Here is a 19,610-nt window from a genome sequence, read left to right on the forward strand (position 1 = left end):
GAAGATGCATCAAATGCATGCGGGGTCTTCAAAATGGTCCACCTTGCCCATTCAGGCACACAGTGGTCATCCATCCTGAGGGAAACTGAAAATCATCTCCTCTGTAGACTCCAAATGATGCTCCGATGTCCTCATCAATACCCCCAGCAGTGTTCTCATTTTCGGTGATTTGTCGAAAGTGTCGCTGAACTTGCAACAACAAAAGTCCCTTTTTTTCGTTTCTCTCACTAAAGTCAGAAATTTCTCATTAAAATTATCGCTAAAAATGATAAATTGCAATACTGGCGAGATATTGCCAAGAGGCCTCCTTTTTTAACACTACTGCCAACTACCATTTCTTGATTTTTCCTTTAAAATTCATGATATCAACCCTCAACTTCACCCCATGCTAGAAATTTTCAAAACGGCCAGTCCTTGATTTGTATCATACACTAAAAATAAAATAATAATAATAAATAATAAGTAATAAATAAATAATAAAAATAAAATAAAATAATAGAAAAAGGAGAAAACATGTCTTATTTTCATCGAATCTCAGTGGCGGATCCAATTTCAACACCAATTGTTAAAGACCTAGGGATCAAAGCAGACGATTTGGGCCAATTTTGGAGATCAAAGGTCTTACGTCGACTTAGGGTTTCGGAAGAGGGGTTTTCAAAAATCATCTTTCAAAACCCTTTTGATTTTAACATAACTTTTTAAGTTATTTTTAAAATGTGAGTTTTACATCATTAATAAGAATGGGTCACCACCATTTTATATGAAACAAAAAACTAACAGTTAACTTTTAAATTAATTTTATATTGTGAGTTCTACACCACTTAATAAGAATGGGTCACCACTGTTTTACATTTAAAAAATTAAACTTTAAAACTTTAACAAAATACAAAAAATATATATACACACTGTATGTGGGATGGGATGGTTCAACGGTTGGTGGATAGATAGGATGGTTGGATGCTTGGTGGATAGATGCGATGGATGGATGGATGGATGTTGGGATGATTGGAAGGGATGGATGGATTGGTGGGATTGTGGGATGGATGGATGGATGGGATGAATAGATGAATGTTAAGATGGTTGGATGGATAAATGGGATGAAGGAGGGTCGGATGGATAAATGGGATGGATGGATGGATGTTTGGATGATTGGATAGGACGGCTGGACAATTGGATGGATGGATGATTGGATGGGATGGTTGTATAGATGGATTGATGGATGGATGGTTGGATGGATAGAATGGATAGATGAGTGTTTGGATGGAAAGATGGATATTTAGATGAATGGATTGGATGGGATGGATTATTCAATGGTTGGATGGATGGATGGTTGGATGATAAATGGGATGGATGGATGGATGTTTGGATGATATGATGGACGGTTGGATGGATGGATGTTTGGATGATTGGATGGGATGGATTTGAATGAGATGGATGGATGGGATGGGATGGTTAGATGGAGGGATGAATGGGCGGATGGTTGGATCGATGGTTGGATGGTTGGATCGATGGATGGTCAGATGTTTGATGGGTGGATATTTGGATGATTAGATGGGATGGGATGGATGGTTGGGTGGTTGGGATGGTTGGATGGCCAAATAAGTATCTTCTTTTAGTTCATTTACTTTTCCATGTCTTAGTTAGTATATGGTACTTGCATTTGCATTATATAAACTTGTTTTAGTTACTAACAAGGTATTCAAAATTGGTTATGTATCGGCCGTAACAGCCGATACGTAACGTTAACAGTCGATACCATTTCGTGATACTCAGGGTCGAAACGGTGACCCCCTGGATTTTGAAATCATAACAGCCATTCTGAAAATTCTTCAAAACTATGTATTTATACCTTCTTTTTTTAATCTCTGTTGTTATGGTTAAATATGATGTGGTATTCAAATTAGAACATAAGAATGTGCATTTTACAAATTATGCAACTGATTTTCCTTTTTCCTTTTTCGAACTATTTTTGGCCAATGTTTAAAAATTACGAACAATCATTTTTTTTTTCAGTATTTTTCTGTTTTAATGGTTGAATATGATGTGTTAATCACAATAGAACATTTAAATATGCATTTAACATATTATGCAACTGATTTTATATTTGTTTTTAATTTTATTTTATTTTTCGGATCAGTGACTTTATGTTTATATTTTTTCTTATTTTGGACAGGTTTTAGACTTTGGAGCTTCGTAGGGTTTAGAACTTAATTTCTTCTTTATTGATTAGATTCAGAAATTCGAACTTTATTTCATTAATCTAAATTTTGAGATTTAATTAATTCATTCTTCTATAAAAATTGTATTTAAACTTAGAGAATCGAGTAAACTCACAAATGCCATATCTAACTAAGAAAATGTTTGGGTCTGGCCAACAAGTGAGGATATTAGATGCCAACATTGTCAGATGGTACATGGTACTAAGCACCAAATGAAGTGCAACTATTGTGATAGACTAATAACTGGTGGAATTATGCGACTCAAACAACATTTGGCGCATCGAAAGGGTTAAGTTGCGGGATGTACCAAAGTACCAAAAGAGATAATGACCTTAATGCAAGCAAATTTGGATGAGTCGAATGTGAAACGTGCTGCTGGGCGGAAGAAGAAAGATGAGATTTTGGAAGCGGCCCAACAAGAGTTGTTTGGTCCTAAACATATGAGCATTCTTGATGAAGATATTATTGATTCTGACGAAGATTCAGATTAGGAAGTAATTATAGTTAGGAGAGAGACAGAGCTTACGCTTTGCTCATGAAGAGGAAGAACATCGATGCATGTTTGGCGCGAGGGGGTCTATATGTGACTTGGGGGTGGGGGGGGGTGAGTACAGCTAGGAGTGCAACCGCATCTGCAAGTGGGGTGGAGATAGGTTGGATGGATTATGACATGTGTTTGGTAGTCGGCGGGAGACATCTTCACGTGATGGCCCTATACATGCGGAAGAAATAAATGAGCCCAGGAGATCCTCTGTTGATCCAACCCTGTATAGGAAAGAATCAACTAAACAAAAGAAGATAAAACAAATGTGGAGTAAAACTTCAATTGAGAAGCTAGGTAGGGAAGCAGCAAAGTTATTTATACATGCCAACATACCCCCCAACGCGGCCAATTCTCCATATTGGCAGGTGGTAATTGACGCAACAACAGAAGCAAGCGAAGGAATTAAAGCTCCCACAGCTAGGGAGTAGGGAAAAATGGACAGATGCAGAATATGCGGTTGTAAAAGCATACGTAGCTACCTTTAAACTCATATGGTAGACCAGAAGATGCACGATCATGTGCGATGGTTGGACTGGCCCAACCAGACACGGCATATTGAACTTCATGGTGTACTGCCACTTGGGAACGGTGTACCACAAGTCAATTGATGCCTCAACCGAAACAAAAAATGTTAATTATATTTTTTCCCTAATGGATAAAGTGGTGGATGAGATTGGAAAGGAGAATGTGGTGCAGATTGTGATAAATAACGAAGCAACATATAAGGTTGTAGGACAAAAGTTGATGATAAAGAGACCATATATTTTGGTCATCATGTGTTGCTCATTGTATTGATTTTATATTGGAATATATTGGGAAGAAGAAAAGTGTTAGGAAAATGGTTTAAACGGGGCAAGACAAGTGACGACATTTATTTACAACCATAATCAAGTAGTCGCAACAATGAGGAAGTTCACAAAAGGACGAGAGTTGTTGAGGCTTGGGCAAACTAGATTTGCAACAAACTTTATAGCCTTGGAGAGTTTATACCAACATATGGGAGAGTTGAGTGAGATGTTCGCTTCCTAAGATTAGCTCAACATAAAACATGAGAAGAAGACATCCAGGACACCGGTCGATGTTGTGAACACCATAAGGGACAAAAAATACTGGAAGAAGGTCCAAAAGATCCTAAAAGTGATGAACCCACTAATGAGGGTACTCCATCTTCTTAAAACCGACGAAGCACCTACCATGAGCTTCCTTTACGATGTCATGGATAAGGCGAAGTAAGCAATTCAACGTGATTGTACAAGCTGAGAGTCTTATTGGAAGATGATCGATAAGAGATGGATGACACAACTCCATCTCGATCTTCATGCAGCAGGTTACTGAATCCTAGGTACAGATATGCCCAATCATTTGCTATGGATAATGAAGTTCATGTCGGGCTAAAGAATGTGATAAAGAAATTAAAGCCCGACTTAGACATGCAAATAAAGGTGTTAAATGAGTTAGATATATTTGGAAATTGTCGAGGTAGCTTTAGAGACACTCTTACATAGCATGCAATATCTATGTTGCAACCGGCCGAATGGTTGATGAATTTCGAAGAGAGTATGAAGGTTCTCCAAAAATTTGCAGTAAAAGTTTTGAGCCAGACAACATATTCTTCTAGCTGCGAAAGGAACTGGAGTTGTTTTACACTTATTCATTCAAAGAATATGAATTTGTTGGATAGGCTTGTCTTCATGCACTACAACATGAGGCTAAAAATACAGCAATATCATAGGAGCATTATAGGCATCGGTGACACGGACTACTATCCAATAAACTTAGGCAATATTTATGATGAGAATGACCCGCTTCTACCTCAGTTAGAAACAAGGGAAAAACATATTGAAGATGATAGTGAAGAATTGGAAGTTAATGACCCAATAATACACACGGCGCGACAAGAGAGTCGTGCAGCTATGTTGGACCCAGAAAGAGGAGCAGCTTTCATGCAAAGTCCAGCTCAAGTTCAACGAAAGAGTACGAGTAGTAATAGTAGCGAGACCCAGTCGGATGATCATGATGGTGGTGGTGATGACGCCCTGATGTTGGTCCCACTTCTGGTGTTGCTCAGCACACCATACAGCCGTCTATAGATCGTGAGGCCAATGAACATTGACAGGGTACACGAGGTCGGACTTACGAGTGTACTGAGTCACAATACAGCGAGCAGGAGGAGGCTAGGTCTAGTGGTGCACCAATAGGTCTGGAACATCAACAAGCCAATGGTCCCGGGCATTATGATGGATATTCTTATGGCCAATGGGATTATAATTATACAGAGCCTATTTCATCACATTCATGTTCGAGTAATCCTTATCCATGTCCATATGATTATAGATATTCAAATCCAAATCCAAGTTACTCACCACAGACACATTCTCAATCTTAAAATTCTCAACAACTTGAAAACAGGCACCAGTACGGCTATTCAATGAGCACTAGTGGATATCCTTACTCAGGGTTGGAGTCATCACCTAGTTAGGATCAGTCATCCTTTGGTTTTGTTAACCTAGTCTTTCCCTCTGGCACTAGCACTGAATATTATGAATATGCAACACCTATTCCACAGCCACAGCCTAATGATGACGATGACGCAAAGGTGGAGGTCGAGCAACCCCAACAAAGCATATTTTCATTTTGGTGGTGACTTGTTTATTTTATTATGGTAACTATAAGTATATATTTTTTATTAAGGTAAATATTGTTATATACCCATTAGTCCATTACCCACACATTCACCAAGCAAGCACACACTTGACATTACCAAACTTGTACTTAAAATAACTCCCCTGATAACCAATCAAGTAATCCTTGATCAAGTTGTAGAGGAGTATATCAAACACTACTAACATACATATATATATATATATATATGATAGTAGATTGATAGAAAATTAAATCTATGAGTTTTGCAGTCAATTTCAGGTTGTTAGGTTCATAAATACATCAGAGAGCCCAATACAACTTTCTCACCAAAGGGTGGACCTTTACACCACCATAAACATGTTCAAAATTATAAATGAATGCATATTTGGAATATTTAGAATTTTCCGGATTTAATGGATATTTTTCCAGTTTTTTTTACCAAAAAAATTTTTTGACCATTAGAGGGCTTGTATCGGCCGTTATGGCCCCGTATCGGCCAATACGGGCTGTAACCATATCAATAATGGTTGGGACCGTTATGCTCACCATTATCACAATGGTACACCTTGGTTACCAATGGACTGATTTCTTATGGCAGCACGTTTTTAGGCCACCATTAAATGGAACTTATTATGCACGTATTCTTTTTACAATTTTTTTATTCCTAAATATGCAAATATGTGTATTTTACCATCTCATGAAATTTCACTAAAAAATTTCACTATTTTCCACATGTTTCCCCGCATTTCCGGGTATTGGCAATATCGATATTGTTTCCATATCCCCAGCCAGCGAAACTTATAGCGACACCAATACCTCGAACACAGCCCCCCTAGTATATCTAACATCGATAGCTTTGGGCATTTTTGCCCTCACAATCGGTGTTCACAACATTGGTTAAGAAGAGGACAAATTCGTCATAAATGTAGCTACTTGGTAGGGAATTGTTAAGATTTTACAGTAGCCTACATTGACCCCTCCTTTTCTCTTCACGAAACGTTTAATTAGGGAGATTGTGTGACAAGGACTACGTAGGACCCAACCTGATGACATGAGATATCCACTTCATACATCTATTGTGTTAGCTCAGGTTAGGACGTCAGCCCAAAATTTAGGCTGATTAGGGACTCGAGAGGGCCATAACAAGGGAAACAGTGAGGATGGGTCACCTTCATTCCCTTCTCTCTCTTTTCGTGTAGCATGCACCTACTTGTAGCCCCCACCTTTCCCTCTACCTCCCTCCTTTTATCTCTCCTTAAATCTTTCTCCCTTTTCTCTCTCAATCCCCTCCTTGCTCCACGTGCATCGTCGCATGTGCCATGCCCCTACTATATTATAAAATGAATATGTTGCATCTCTAATTACTAGATGATACACCTTTATATAAGATTATAAGAATCTTTGAAAATGTATGATTTCCTTTTCGTAGTTTTTAGAGGTGGTGACCTAAAATGATGACAAGCGTTGTAAACATATGATTGATCTTAGGATTCTTAGAATAAAGTTTATGCAAATAATTAATTTTTTTGGTAACAAAACAGTGACTTCCACATGTATATAGGATATGAATAGCAATGTCTCATCTAGGAAATCAAGCAAAAAAAAGGAAATGTGGATACTAGTTGGAAGCATAAAATTTTAGGAGAATAACAGTTCCAACAAGAATCCCAATTGAAAGCATGAATCCGTGGTTCCAAAGAGGAGCATTACGTAAATGTAAGAATCATGTAACTAAGGTACATTGGCAACTGAATTTGTATCAGGTAATGCTAGTGCATAGGTCCAGTTCTATGGATTTGCATTATGATCAGAGAAGATGTTTCTTTATCCTTGTTTTCTTAAGAAAATCTCTTCTTATTTATATGATTGATACTCTTACCATTTCCTGATCAAACATAGAATCTATCAGCAGTTGTCAAGTCCATGCCTTCCCTTCTCTTAATGCAGCACAACTTACAAAGAAAGTCAAATTGTGTAAGACCATGCATTATTATGCTGTCTGCATTGTACTGTGTGCCTAGCACATGCTTATAAATAGATCTTGAAATGAATCCACAATGTTTACCTGAGAACTTGTATGGTTTTCACAATCATTGAAATGAAAACATAGCCAATGTGAAAACACAATAGATGATGGAGACAAGATGTCTGAGAATATATTGCTTGTATTGACTGATATCTTACTGAAATTGGCTTCGATATCATCAAATGATAATGTGACGTTGTTCCCAATTAACATCACAGTTGAAGTTCCCATGCCAGCTAGTAGAGAAAGAAGAATGTACAATATAGGAAGAAATGTTGCAAACCGTCTACATGCTCCCAGAAAAGTTGCCAATGCCATCCTGGCCAAAATCAGAAGACTTCCAAACCTTGCCTGTCTTCGGTTTCTCTGTTTGCTATTGTCTATTCTATAACCGTTTTATTGAGTGAAACTGAAACCTCTTCTGATTAAATCCTGAGATTGCATGTTAGATTTCAGGAAGCAGAAGGCACATGAATTAGCAAGGAAGAAAGTAGAGATGCTGAGACAGTTCATGCAAGGAGAAGTTGAAAAGATGATTCTCGCCACTGGCGCCACATGTGCCAGTGTGGCACATGCAAGGGATCCAAGCCACCATTCATCAGGTGGAGCTCACAATGAACATCCCCTGGCCCAAAGAATCAAGCCATTCCACTCATTGGGTGGGCAACTCGCAAACATAAACAACTGGGTCATCTTTGAACCCTCCATTTCTCTCAACCAAATGCCACAACCAAATGACCAGAATGGCCTGACTTTCGATACAGGGCATGTTCACATTGAGCCCTACCTGCAAAACATCTGGGATGTTGTGGATGCATGCCATGCTGGCATGTGTACCAAGAAGCGCCTCTTTAATATGTCAAGGAGCTAAAACAAATGCCCTCAGTGCTTCTCGAGAAAGAAACACATGTACGGAGTGCCATTGAGATTAATTAACAGCAGATGATTCTCAAAGAAAGTCAAATTAAATAGCATAACGCAGCTCCAAAAAGCTCCTTCAATAAAACAGTAGAAAAACTAAGGGCATTTAGAATGAAAAAGAAAATTTTGCTAAGATCTTAGAAATAGAGATAGCACATATAAATGCCCTCCAAGTTAATTATGACTTCATCTAGCCTATGTCGCGAATCAGGATGGCCAGCACTTGGTATAAGGCTTAGATGATGATGATGATGATGATGTCTTACATTGATCCATGAATAACATGCTTATAGCGTGGATCTATAGATGCCAACCCAATTACTTGGGATAAGGCTTAGATGATGATGATGATCCATGCATGCATGCATTAAAGCAGTGGACTAGAGCATTTTTTATTTTTTGATATTTTCAGCCATATTTTTGGACGAATAGTATCCCTATTAATTCATCTGAATTTTTTAACTTTTTTTCCTTCGAAGGATGAATATTATTAAAAGGGAGTAACAGCAACCCAAAAAAGAAAAACACAGAAACAGCTATACAACTCTTAAGGACCCGAAAGGGCCCAAAACAAAAGAAAAATAAACCAAAAACTAAACAGCGAAAGCTACCCAAACCTAAAACAAGAGCAGCCCAAACAGTGCCAAAAAGAAAAGAAAGAAAAACACCATACAAGAGTTACCCAAACCCAAGAGAAGCAGGAGACCAGAATGGCTCCCACAGGAACAGAAACTCAGCCCAAAAGAGGAGAGAACTGAGATTTCCATCTGAGCAAGGGAAGCAGACCATTCCTTCACCACTCTAAAAACTTGAGAAACCACTGAAGAAGCATGGGAAGAAGTGTTTCTGAAGCACCAAGAATTCCTATCTTTCCAGATACCCCCGTGTTGCTAAGAGCACCATGTGCCATGCTGGTTTGAGATCTCTATGGATGTGAACATCATGCCAAGCATGGAGCAAAGTCATAATGTCGTCCGGCATAACCCAGGTGACCCGGAACTTGGAAACGATAGAGGACCATATTACGGCCACAAACGAGCAATGAAGGAAGAGAGAGGAAGTTGGTGGGGAGATTAGATAAGGTTGATTCTATCAGGGTCAACTGGCCTCCTAGAGACAAGTAACGGCGCTTCCAAGGAGCGAGTTTCCACTCCATTCTTTCTAAAGACAATGTCCCAAAGACAAATCGGTAGTTTACCCATACACAGAGGAAGCCCTAAGTAAGAGGAAGAAAAAGAGCTTTTACAACGAAAGGAATCAGCAAGGGAGGAGAGAGTGATCTCTGGGACATTAATCCCCAGCATTTGACTTTTAAAAAAGATTTAGTTTAAGCCTTGAAATCGCTTCAAAGCAGTGTATCACTTTCCTCAAATTGGAAACAGCAGAGGTAGATGACTTCGCAAAACAGCATAATATCATCGGCGAATTGAATATGAGAAACAAAGAGCAATCGGGAGAGACATTAAATCCTCTGAAAAACTCCACTTGTTCTCCTCTGTTGAGCATTCGACTCAGGCCATCAGAGGCAAGGACAAAGAGGGAGAGAGGGAGAGAGAGAGGATCTCCGTCTTAGACCCCTAGAAGAGCCAAAGAAACCTTTGGGGGAACTGTTCACAAGCACCGAAAAGAGGCACAAGCTTATCCAACCACACCATTTCTGACCAAAACCATACCTTCTAAGAAGATAATGTAGGTAACCCAATCAACATGACCGAAGGCTTCTTCAATGTCAATCTTACACACAATTCCCCCACTACCATCTCTGAAATGAGCATTGATACATTCATGGGCGAGCAGAACATAGTCCAAAATTTACCTATTGGCCAGGAAAGCTCCCCATGCTTCAAAAACAACCTTAAAAAGAATATATCGGAGTTTAGAAGACAAATTTTGCTAGAATTTTGTAGAGAGCTCCCAACAGGCTGATAGACCGGAAGTCTTTAAGCTCAGTTGCCCTTTCAATCTTAGGGATTAGTGCTATGAAAGAAGCTCCCGTGGCTTTGGAAATTTTACCGGAGCGCTGGAAATCCATAAGAAAAGTTATGAGGTCATCCTTTAGAAGAACCCAAAAGATTTGAAAATAGGCCAACGGGAATCTGTCAAGACCACAGGATTTTATCTCCTCCTAGAGAGAAAACAGCTGATCTGACTTCGAGTTTTGAGAAGGGGGCCTCAATGGCCCGATCCTCCTCCTCAGAGATAAGAGGGGGATCCAGATTGTACAGAGAAGGCCTAGTCCAGGATTCCACAAATAGGAGAGAGGAATAATAGGAACGATAAGGTTTGACACCTGCCGAGGATCTTTTATCCTGGAGCCATCGACAGAAATACTACTTACCTTATTAGCTCTTGACCTCGCACTAGCTATCACATGGAACTAACGGGTGTTTTCGTCACCAGCTTTTAGCCATAGGACTCTAGATTGTAGCCTTCGATTGATTTCCTATTGCTTAACTGCCTTTGAGTACTCCTTAGCAATACTTGTCAAACAACCATTCACTCCAAAAGCTTAAGCTGTCAGAGTGTAGTGTATCAATGTATATCAAGGGAATTTATCACTTCAACACCCTCCCGCATGTGCGAGGTGGGAACTCCGCACGGGAACATATTGACGAAGGTGGAGGGACACTCACACCATAAATAGGCCGAGCTTAATTTCCCGGTCCCTGGGCCGGACCTGATTTTCCTAACCCCCCATGGGAGAATAATATATTAGCGAGGCATATTTGCTGCTCTCGAGATTCAAACATAGGACCTTCCGCTCTAATACCATGTCAAACAACCATTCACTCTAAAAGCTTAAGCTTTTGGAGTAAACGGTTGTTTGACAATACTCTGTGCTTTCTCCTCTTCAGAAAGGGGCTGCAATTCCTCCTGAATATCCACAAGATGGATAGACACTATAGCCTTGGAAATAGTAACGTCAAGGTTGTCCTGAGTATCCTTACTCCAGCTTATAAGGTTTTGTTTTAATAGCTTGAGTTTCTTACTCATGACAAAACTAAAGGAACCCGAAACTGAAAAGCCAGGCCACCACTTGGAAACAATAGTAAAGAAACCATCAATTTCCAACCAAGAGAGTTCAAAACGGCAGGGTTTAGGTCCCCAACTTTTTTTAGAGAGATAATTGCAATTTTATTATATTTATAAATAAAATTTAAAAAAAGTAGAAGAAGAAGAAGAAGACAGGACAAGAATACGACCCGACGCTAGGCCAAAAAACAAGCTGAAAGATTAGCAGATGCAGATGCTTTAACATAAGGAGCCCCGGATCCTTACTCTTGCTCGGGTGGTAGACTCTCCGGACTTTCAACACCCGGTCAAGGGTTCGATTATCCATAGGTGGTGAAATTCCACTAGCGTGAGTGTGTGGGGGTGTGCATGCATGTGTAAAAAAATAAAATTTAAAATAATAATAATAATAATTAAAAAACATAAGGAACCCATTCTAAAGCAACAAATTTCACCAAGCACATGATCTCTTCACGGAGGGATCCTTATCTTGGAAACATCGATTGTTTCAACCTTTCCAGATAAACCAGAAAATCCGCATTGCAACGACCATCTAAATGGCTTTCCAAGATTCAACCACCATAACTCCATGCCAAGCCTATAAGAGATGGTCAGTGGAGATCGACATCACCCAAGACACGTGGAAAAGAGAGATGAAGTGATCCCAAACATTACGCGTGAAGGGGCAATGGATGAAGAGATGGTCAATCGATTCTGCATCACCCATACACATCAAGCAGATGTTGGGAAGAACCATGGATCACCTTTGAAGGTTATCGATAGTTAACACTCTTTTCCCTCCCATAAGCCAAACAAAAGACGCAATCCTCAAAGGAGCACCATAAGACCAATAGTCTGACGAAAAGTAAGGCGGGGAAGTCGGCTTAGAAATCAATTTATAAAAAGATCACACCGAAAAAATGTTGGAACTATGCTCTTTCCATATCATCGAGTCTTCTTCTTGAGGCGAATGAGACTAACTTCAGGTGAAGCAGACTAATGAGCTCCTCAACCTCGGCATCTGTCAAATTTCTCTAACAAGGGGGAGACTAAACAATGGACTCTCATTCCATGGAGTAGCAACGATCAACAACGATGGAGCGATCTGTGGCAATACTAGCAATATCCGGAAAAAGATCTTGTAACGATCTTTCACCGCATCATGTATCTAACCAAAAGCGAATGCGATTTCCTTTTCCAAAAGAACATTCCCTGACAAAACTTATGCTCAATGGCAACAATTGTCTTCCAAACATGAGAAGCGCAATAGAGAGAGGAAGGTTTTATACTCCCAACCAGTGTTTTCAATAGCATGCGTTGCGTAGCAGTAGCGTAGCAAAAGCGCTACATAGCGTAGCAGGTAGCGTATATCCATTATAGCATGTGCTACAAGGGTCGTAGCATACGCTACGGCTTCATAGCGTGTAGCGCAGGTAGCGTGCGCTACCTATAATTTGTTTTTTGTATTTTGTTTTTTCACTGTGTTAAACAATGGTGAACTCACACCACAACCAACAACTAAAGTTTTTTATAAAAAAAACCCCTATTCGAAAGGACTTCCAAACCAAAACCGACGCACCCCACGCAGCCAGCCGACGCTGCTCCTCTCCCCACCCTTCGATCTTGAGATCGAAAATCCCAGGCCCAAACCGACGCTTCCAACGCTACTCTTCTCCCCACCCTTCAATCTCGAGATCGAAAATATGTTCCAGACGTGAACCGACGGTGCTGACATTGCTCCTTTCCCCTCTCTTCAATCTTGAGTCCGAAAAACTGCTTCCAGACGCAAACTGATTAGCTATGGAGACAAAAAAAAAGGTACGCTCGTTCCTTTTTTTCTAATTTTTTTCGATGTGGAGACAACATAACTTGGTATTTTCAGTTTTTTTCCTCATTTTTTCCCTTTTAAAATGCCGGTTACTGTCGATTTTATGTTCATTATACTCGTATTGTACTTAATGCTCTTAACTTTGGCATTTTTATTTTGAAGAATGTGACATTTATATATTTTGCTTTTTTCTTACTATTTAATATTATATATATATAATTAAAAAAATAGAAGTATTGTGTAGCTTATGCTACGCTATTTCGCTACACGCTATGGAGGGTTGAACGCTACGCAACACACCACCACTATTTAAAACACTGCTCCCAACTACCCATATGAGTGCCATATTTGGACAAAAAAAAAAATAGCTCTCTCCAAAATTTTCCCTCCGACCCAAACCTCCAATGCCGCTTTCCAAGAAAGGCATCATTTATATGACCCAAATCTTTTAAACCGGCCCCTCCCTCGCTTAAAGCCTTGCAAACTTTTTCCCATTTGAGCAAATTAAACTTTCTATTTTCAACGGCCCATTTCCAAAAGAAATCTCTTCTTAAATCATCTAGCCTATCCATTGTTCGGATTATCCCCAATATCATCAAAATATTCCCGCTATTATTCGTATCTCCCCAGAGGAGGCAATGAACCTATAAAAGACTTCACGGAGTCCTCCCTGGACTCATTGATAGAGGCGGATTTCATTCTCTCGAGAAGCCTAATAAACTCTAGAACCTCATTGTTAGAGACTCCTCTTCTGCATGGGAGCACCCAAATAATCTCTTCACCCAATCTAGAGAAGCAAGAGGGGACCGAGACATCCTTATCCAGGGCTAGAGCTGCTAAGTTGGGAAAGGCTTTATTAAGAGCGCGCGGTCATCCAACCACAAGTCTTCTCAGAATCATACTTGGGAACCATCACCCACTATTAAAGAAATACCTTGCTTGAATCTCAAGGCAATCGAGAAAACCACTTTCCAAAAACCTAAAGCTTTATACCTTGAGGAGTATTTGATCCACCATCCCCCTGGCCCAATCCCATAATTCGACACAGCCGCTACCCTCCAAAAATTATGCTCCTCCATTGCGAACTGCCACATCCATTTACCCAAAAGGGCCTGATTCACTTGATCCAAAACCCGAAGAACCCCCCAATCAGCTAAGGGCTTACAAAACATCTTATCATTTCAAGAGGCGAAACTTTTTCCTTGGTCCTTACCGCTCCAAAGGAAATTGCGTCTAAGCTTCTCAAGTCTATCAAGGACCGATTTCAGGCACTCAAACATTGACATGAAATAAAAGGGGCATGTTGGAGAATGTCATTTTAATCAGAGTCAACCTGCCTCCAAAAGAAAGATGATGACTCTTCCAGGATGAGACTTTTCTTTCTTTCTTTCTTTCAATGATTGGGTATCATAAGTGCCTTGCAGGCTTACAAATGCAAAGGGGCAGCCCGGGATAAGGGGAAGGGAAAGCTCCCGCTGCAAATTCGAACAAATCCACAAATTTGCGAACCTCGACCTCCAACATGTGAAACATTTTGCATTTATAAGAGTTCACCTTAAGGCCCAAAATAGCTTTGGAGCAAGTAATGATTTTACAAAGATTGTCCACCATCACCGTCTCTGCCTCATAGAAAAGAATAACGTCAATCGCAAACTGAGGATGAGAAATGGTTGGCCTCAAATCCACAACTTTAAATCCCCGGATCAATCCCACATCCTAGCCTTTCGAAAGCATCTTACCAAGAGCCTCTGTTACCACCACAAAAAGGAATGGGAATAAGGGGTCGCCTTGTCTAAAGCCCCTAGAAGCCTTAAAAAACCCTTTTGGTGATCCGTTAACCAGGACTGAAAAGGAGGCCGATCTTACACACTCTTGAATCCAAGATCTCCATCTGACACCACATTCAACTCTACTCAGCATATAGTCTAGGAAGCCCCAATCAACGTGGTCATAGGCTTTCTCAATGTCCAACTTGCATACTACCCTAGTTTTGCCTTCTTTGAATCTAGTGTCGACGCATTCATAGGCAAGCAAAGCACAATCTAAGATTTGACACCCAGCCACAATAGCACTTTGGTTGCTAGCTATGATTATCGCTATCACTTCTTGAAACCTAGAGGCGAGGATCTTTGCTAAAATCTTGTATGTGCTGCCAATTAGACTTATAGGTCTGAAGTCCTTCAAACACTCTGCTCCTTTCTTGGGAATAAGTGTTATATAAGAGGCTCGCATCTCCTCAATCAATTTTCCCATGTCAAGGAACTCCTTTTTAAAAAATAAAAAAAATAAAAAAATAAAAAAAGAAGAAAAGAAGAAAAAAGCCATGACATTGTTCTTCAACCTCTTGGCATAATCCAACAACAAAATTGATATTTGTTTCTCTCCTCCTCCGAGATCGGCTCCCCTTCTTCTTTAAGATTGAACCTGTCATGGTTTGGGCGAACAGCTTCGGTCATGGGTTTGCTCCCCACAGACACAAGTTTGATTCCCCTCCCCACATATTACCTGATGAACGTGGTTGGTAGGTGATTGCGTGCATCCGCAAGGAATAGTCTCGCCTTAAAGGGGCGGGGACACCATATTCTCATTTTATAAAATTAAAAATAAAAATAAAAAGATCAAGATTGTGAATTTCAGCGAGGATAAGATCATTCTCTTTTTCCCTCTTACCTAACACCTTCCACACATTTAACTTGTGATGGGGACATCATGTGCACACGCGCACGCACACCACCCACCTACGCACGTACGTACGCAGAAGGAGGGCCCCACCATCGATCTGGCTCGATGACGACGTCCAAGGAAGGCCTTCTAACTAGAAGACGAAGTTTTGGTTTAAAAGGGGGGCCCGATAGTCAAGAAAAGCCCATCATGGGATCTCATGATCATGGCCCACTTGTTAGATTGATGTCGTATTTTAGGATTTGCTTATTGTTATTATTTAGAACATCGTGAACGCTTTGGATTTTTTTGTTTGGTTTTTCTTTTAGTCTACTTCACCGCCAAGTAATAGGTTTTCATATGGTGTGAGTTTTTGGGTAAAGGATTTTCCCTATAAATAGGCACCCCTTGTAGTTCTTTTCATTCATTCAAGTTTAATAAAAATTCCTGCTTTATTTTTCTGCTCTCTTCGTAAGTTATGGAAGAATTCAAAAGTGGGTGCGAAGTCCTCCCTTTTTCAAAAGGCTAACTATCGTGGTGCAAAGCCACATCTATCCTCATCCACCCCTACCATCTTCCATTCATATCTCTCATCTTTTATCATCGTTATTACTTTGAATTTCCCAGCTTTTGCAGCTATTCATCCCCCTACAGCCAGTTTCCAAAATCTGGACCTGTAGGAGGGCTGAAACTTCGGCGGAGCACTACACCTCGACCTTACGTCGGATCGTCGTCAAACTTGGAGGGATTGGAAGTCTCCCTTGGCCAACCAAGGCCTAGGTATCACTTTGGGGAGGCGAGCTTCCATCACACGTGCGGTCAGTCCACCCGCACACGTGCATTAGCCCTGGGCCACCATCTATACGCATGAGCTTTCTCCGAGTCAGGTTTTCCTCTAGTTTTCCTCTTTTCATTCCTATTTCCTAAACCCTAGCCTTAGTTTGCATTAGCCCTAATTTATTTGCCCCTTTTTTTCACCATAGGGTTCCTTGAATTGAATTTGGGGAATCCCTTAGATTAGGGAGTGATTTTTATGCATGTGTGGGTGATTTTTATTTCCCTTTAACATCGTATGGTTTATAATTTTTATTGGTCCAATTTTAGCCTGTGTCGGCCTGGACCCGCATAGATTCCCCTTTTTAATTGAATGATTTGGATTGTCATGTGGGATGTGGAATTTGTGTAACTGTTTCTGAATTAGTATTGATCTAAGCCTGAATTCTTGCATCTCATACTTAATTTCATGTCCTGCATCAACTTGGCTTTGAGCATCATTAGTTTTTGAATTAAAATAAAACCAGTGAATCCATCAACTTCAAATTCAGCCCACCAGCCCACTACTGTCTTGTGAAATTCATCGATCTATAGCTAGGATAATTCAAAGTGAAAGGGTCTAGGACCCCAATTCTCCGCTTTTGACTCCAGTAGAATAGGTCCATGATCAGAAATTGTTCTGGGCAGGCCTGTTTTATGGAGGAATCAATCCACTCTATTGAAACCAAGAATTTATCAATGCAAGACATCAACCGATTCGCTTGGTCATTCGACCACGTGAAACGAGCACTGTCCAACAACAGATCAATCATGTCCTTCCTCTAGATCCAAGAGAAGAAGCCCTTCATGCTAGATGTGATCCTACTTGCCCCAAATCTTTCATAAGTGAATCGAGTGACATAGAAGCCCCCAACTACACACCAGAGGTGGGGCCATCTTCCCCTAACTTGATCCAACTCACCCCATAACAACAATCTTCAAGAAGCTTGCCATCGGCCATAAACAAACGTAAATATTAGATCACATAGAATATTAAATATAAGTATTTTAGAGTTAGTCGAGTACATAGTACTCAGGCAACAGGAAAAAATATTCGTACCATAGAATGGCTTTTTATATTTGTTCCTTCAAAAAAAAAAATAGTTGAGATCCTTATATTTTCTGACTTTTCCAATATCTTTTTATATTTGTTCCTAAAAATAAAAAATAAAAAATCCAGTCATTACAAGGCCATGTTGGTGCAACCCGTGTTGGCAAATAGAGAATGTATTCGTGTTCAAAATATCGATATCGTGCTATGTACTGCACCCTTGGGATATGGATACGTATTAGTTATTGCATGGGATATATCGGTTGTATTGCGTAATGTATCGTTGTCGTTGGAAACATTGGGAAATTGGTCAAATTTTTCAATGAAACTTTAGTGATTGTTGTCTCTTTATGATTTTGTTTCCTTCTTAGGAGAATTACAGATTGGATCAAGGAAACCTTGTAATCTATATTTTATACTCTATAAATAAGGCTACAAGCCATATGTACAGACACACTCTATGATATTTGAATGCAAGTTGATTCTAATTGTTTTATTCATGGAAGAAGTTGTTGGTAGGGAGAGTTGAGATGAACTCAAGCGGCTAGAGGCTGTAAGTTTTAGCCATAATCCATCTCACTATATCTTCTATTCTATTCATAAATCTGTTACTGAAATCAAAAAAAAAAAAATCTATCACTGAATTCTCAGCCCAGTCTTTTCTATTTCAGTTTTTCCCATTGCATTGAACCATCCATGTTATGAATGCCAATTACAGGAGCCACAGTAAGACACTTGCGCTAAGCGAGTGAATCTGACCATCACTACATTCAGATGAGTATAGAACACTGAAAAGACCATTTTCAATTGCCCACATTCAGCTACAAAAATCAAAGGCCAGGATCATTTTTGAAGCATTATTATCTCACTACAGCTCATTTATGTTAGCGACAGGAACATGGACAGTTCTAATCATCGGATCATCTGCATGGGTGCCCCAACAGGCGATGCGTGCTGGCAATTCTGAGTGGCGAGGTGGGAAAAACAAACACATTAATTATCAATCTAAAAAGAGGGCAAAGAAAAGAACCCTCAAATACCCAAAGGAAAAAGGGGTAAAAACCAAAACCATCCTCTAAAGGACTGATCAACTAAAACCGATTGTACGCTACAACCCCTTTTGAATGGATTGAGAGTTCTGGTTTCAATATCACATCACATGATTTCAACAGCAAGTACAGCTACAACCCGCTGTAGGCAATCAGTTTTCCAATCTCTAAACCCGTGACAAAAGAAATGTCCCAAAATGAGACATAAAAGAGAAAGAAAAGGAAAAAGGAAGATTAGTTAGAAGAAGCCAAACAAAGGTGGAAGCAGAAGAATCAAAAAGACAAAAGGGGAAAGAATACCTTAAGAAAACCATGAGTTGAGAGAAGCTCGAAACTCGCTCGTTGGATCGAAACATCGGCTTCCATGCTTCTCCGCATCGACTTCTGCTCTTTTGTATATCGATTTCAGATAGAGATGATGAGATTTGGATTTAGTAATGGGATTCGCATGAGGCGGGTCGGGAGCAGCGGGCTAGTCGCCGTCTCTTTCTAATCTCCTCCATAATTTTATTTTATTATAAAACACAACTTGCACACGCAATTCGCGCGAAGAGATATTGATAAGGCTATTCGTGGCGTACGTAGTAGCGCACACGTGAGATATCAAGACCATTCATCAGGTGGTGGGGAACTCCGAGAACATGTCCTGCGCCAGAGATCAAGTATGTTCAGTCTTGAGATCCGCAGACGGGTACGGTGAATATGGACCCTTGGTTGTATTTCCTCTAACCCGTACATTTTTTCTCGTATGCTCGTGATTCACCTAGTGATTTCACTCGCCAGATATTGGGGTGCCCACGGTGCCCCAGCTGACGAATGGCCAGGATCTACCACTTGGGGTGG

At 40.1% G+C, this 19,610-nt stretch overlaps 1 protein-coding gene across 2 annotated transcripts in view; it reads right to left on the minus strand.

Moving 5' to 3' along the window:
• Nucleotides 1–19,265, minus strand: part of LOC131235349 (receptor homology region, transmembrane domain- and RING domain-containing protein 2-like) — a 65,144-nt gene extending 45,879 nt beyond the window's left edge. Inside the window, exons 1-2 of one of the 2 annotated variants that reach the window (XM_058232508.1) lie at nt 19,068–19,265; nt 7,591–7,853 (exon numbers count right to left, since the gene is read on the minus strand). In XM_058232508.1, the coding sequence (XP_058088491.1) occupies nt 7,591–7,750 (160 nt within the window). In that variant the 5' untranslated portion in view covers nt 7,751–7,853; nt 19,068–19,265. Of the gene's footprint in view, nt 1–7,590; nt 7,865–19,067 lie in introns of both variants that reach the window. The other variant, XM_058232507.1, reaches the window with a different exon arrangement.
• Between the last annotated feature and the right edge of the window lie 345 nt (nt 19,266–19,610).

The sequence above is a fragment of the Magnolia sinica genome, chromosome 19 (genome assembly GCF_029962835.1).
Source record: "Magnolia sinica isolate HGM2019 chromosome 19, MsV1, whole genome shotgun sequence".
NCBI lineage: Eukaryota > Viridiplantae > Streptophyta > Magnoliopsida > Magnoliales > Magnoliaceae > Magnolia > Magnolia sinica.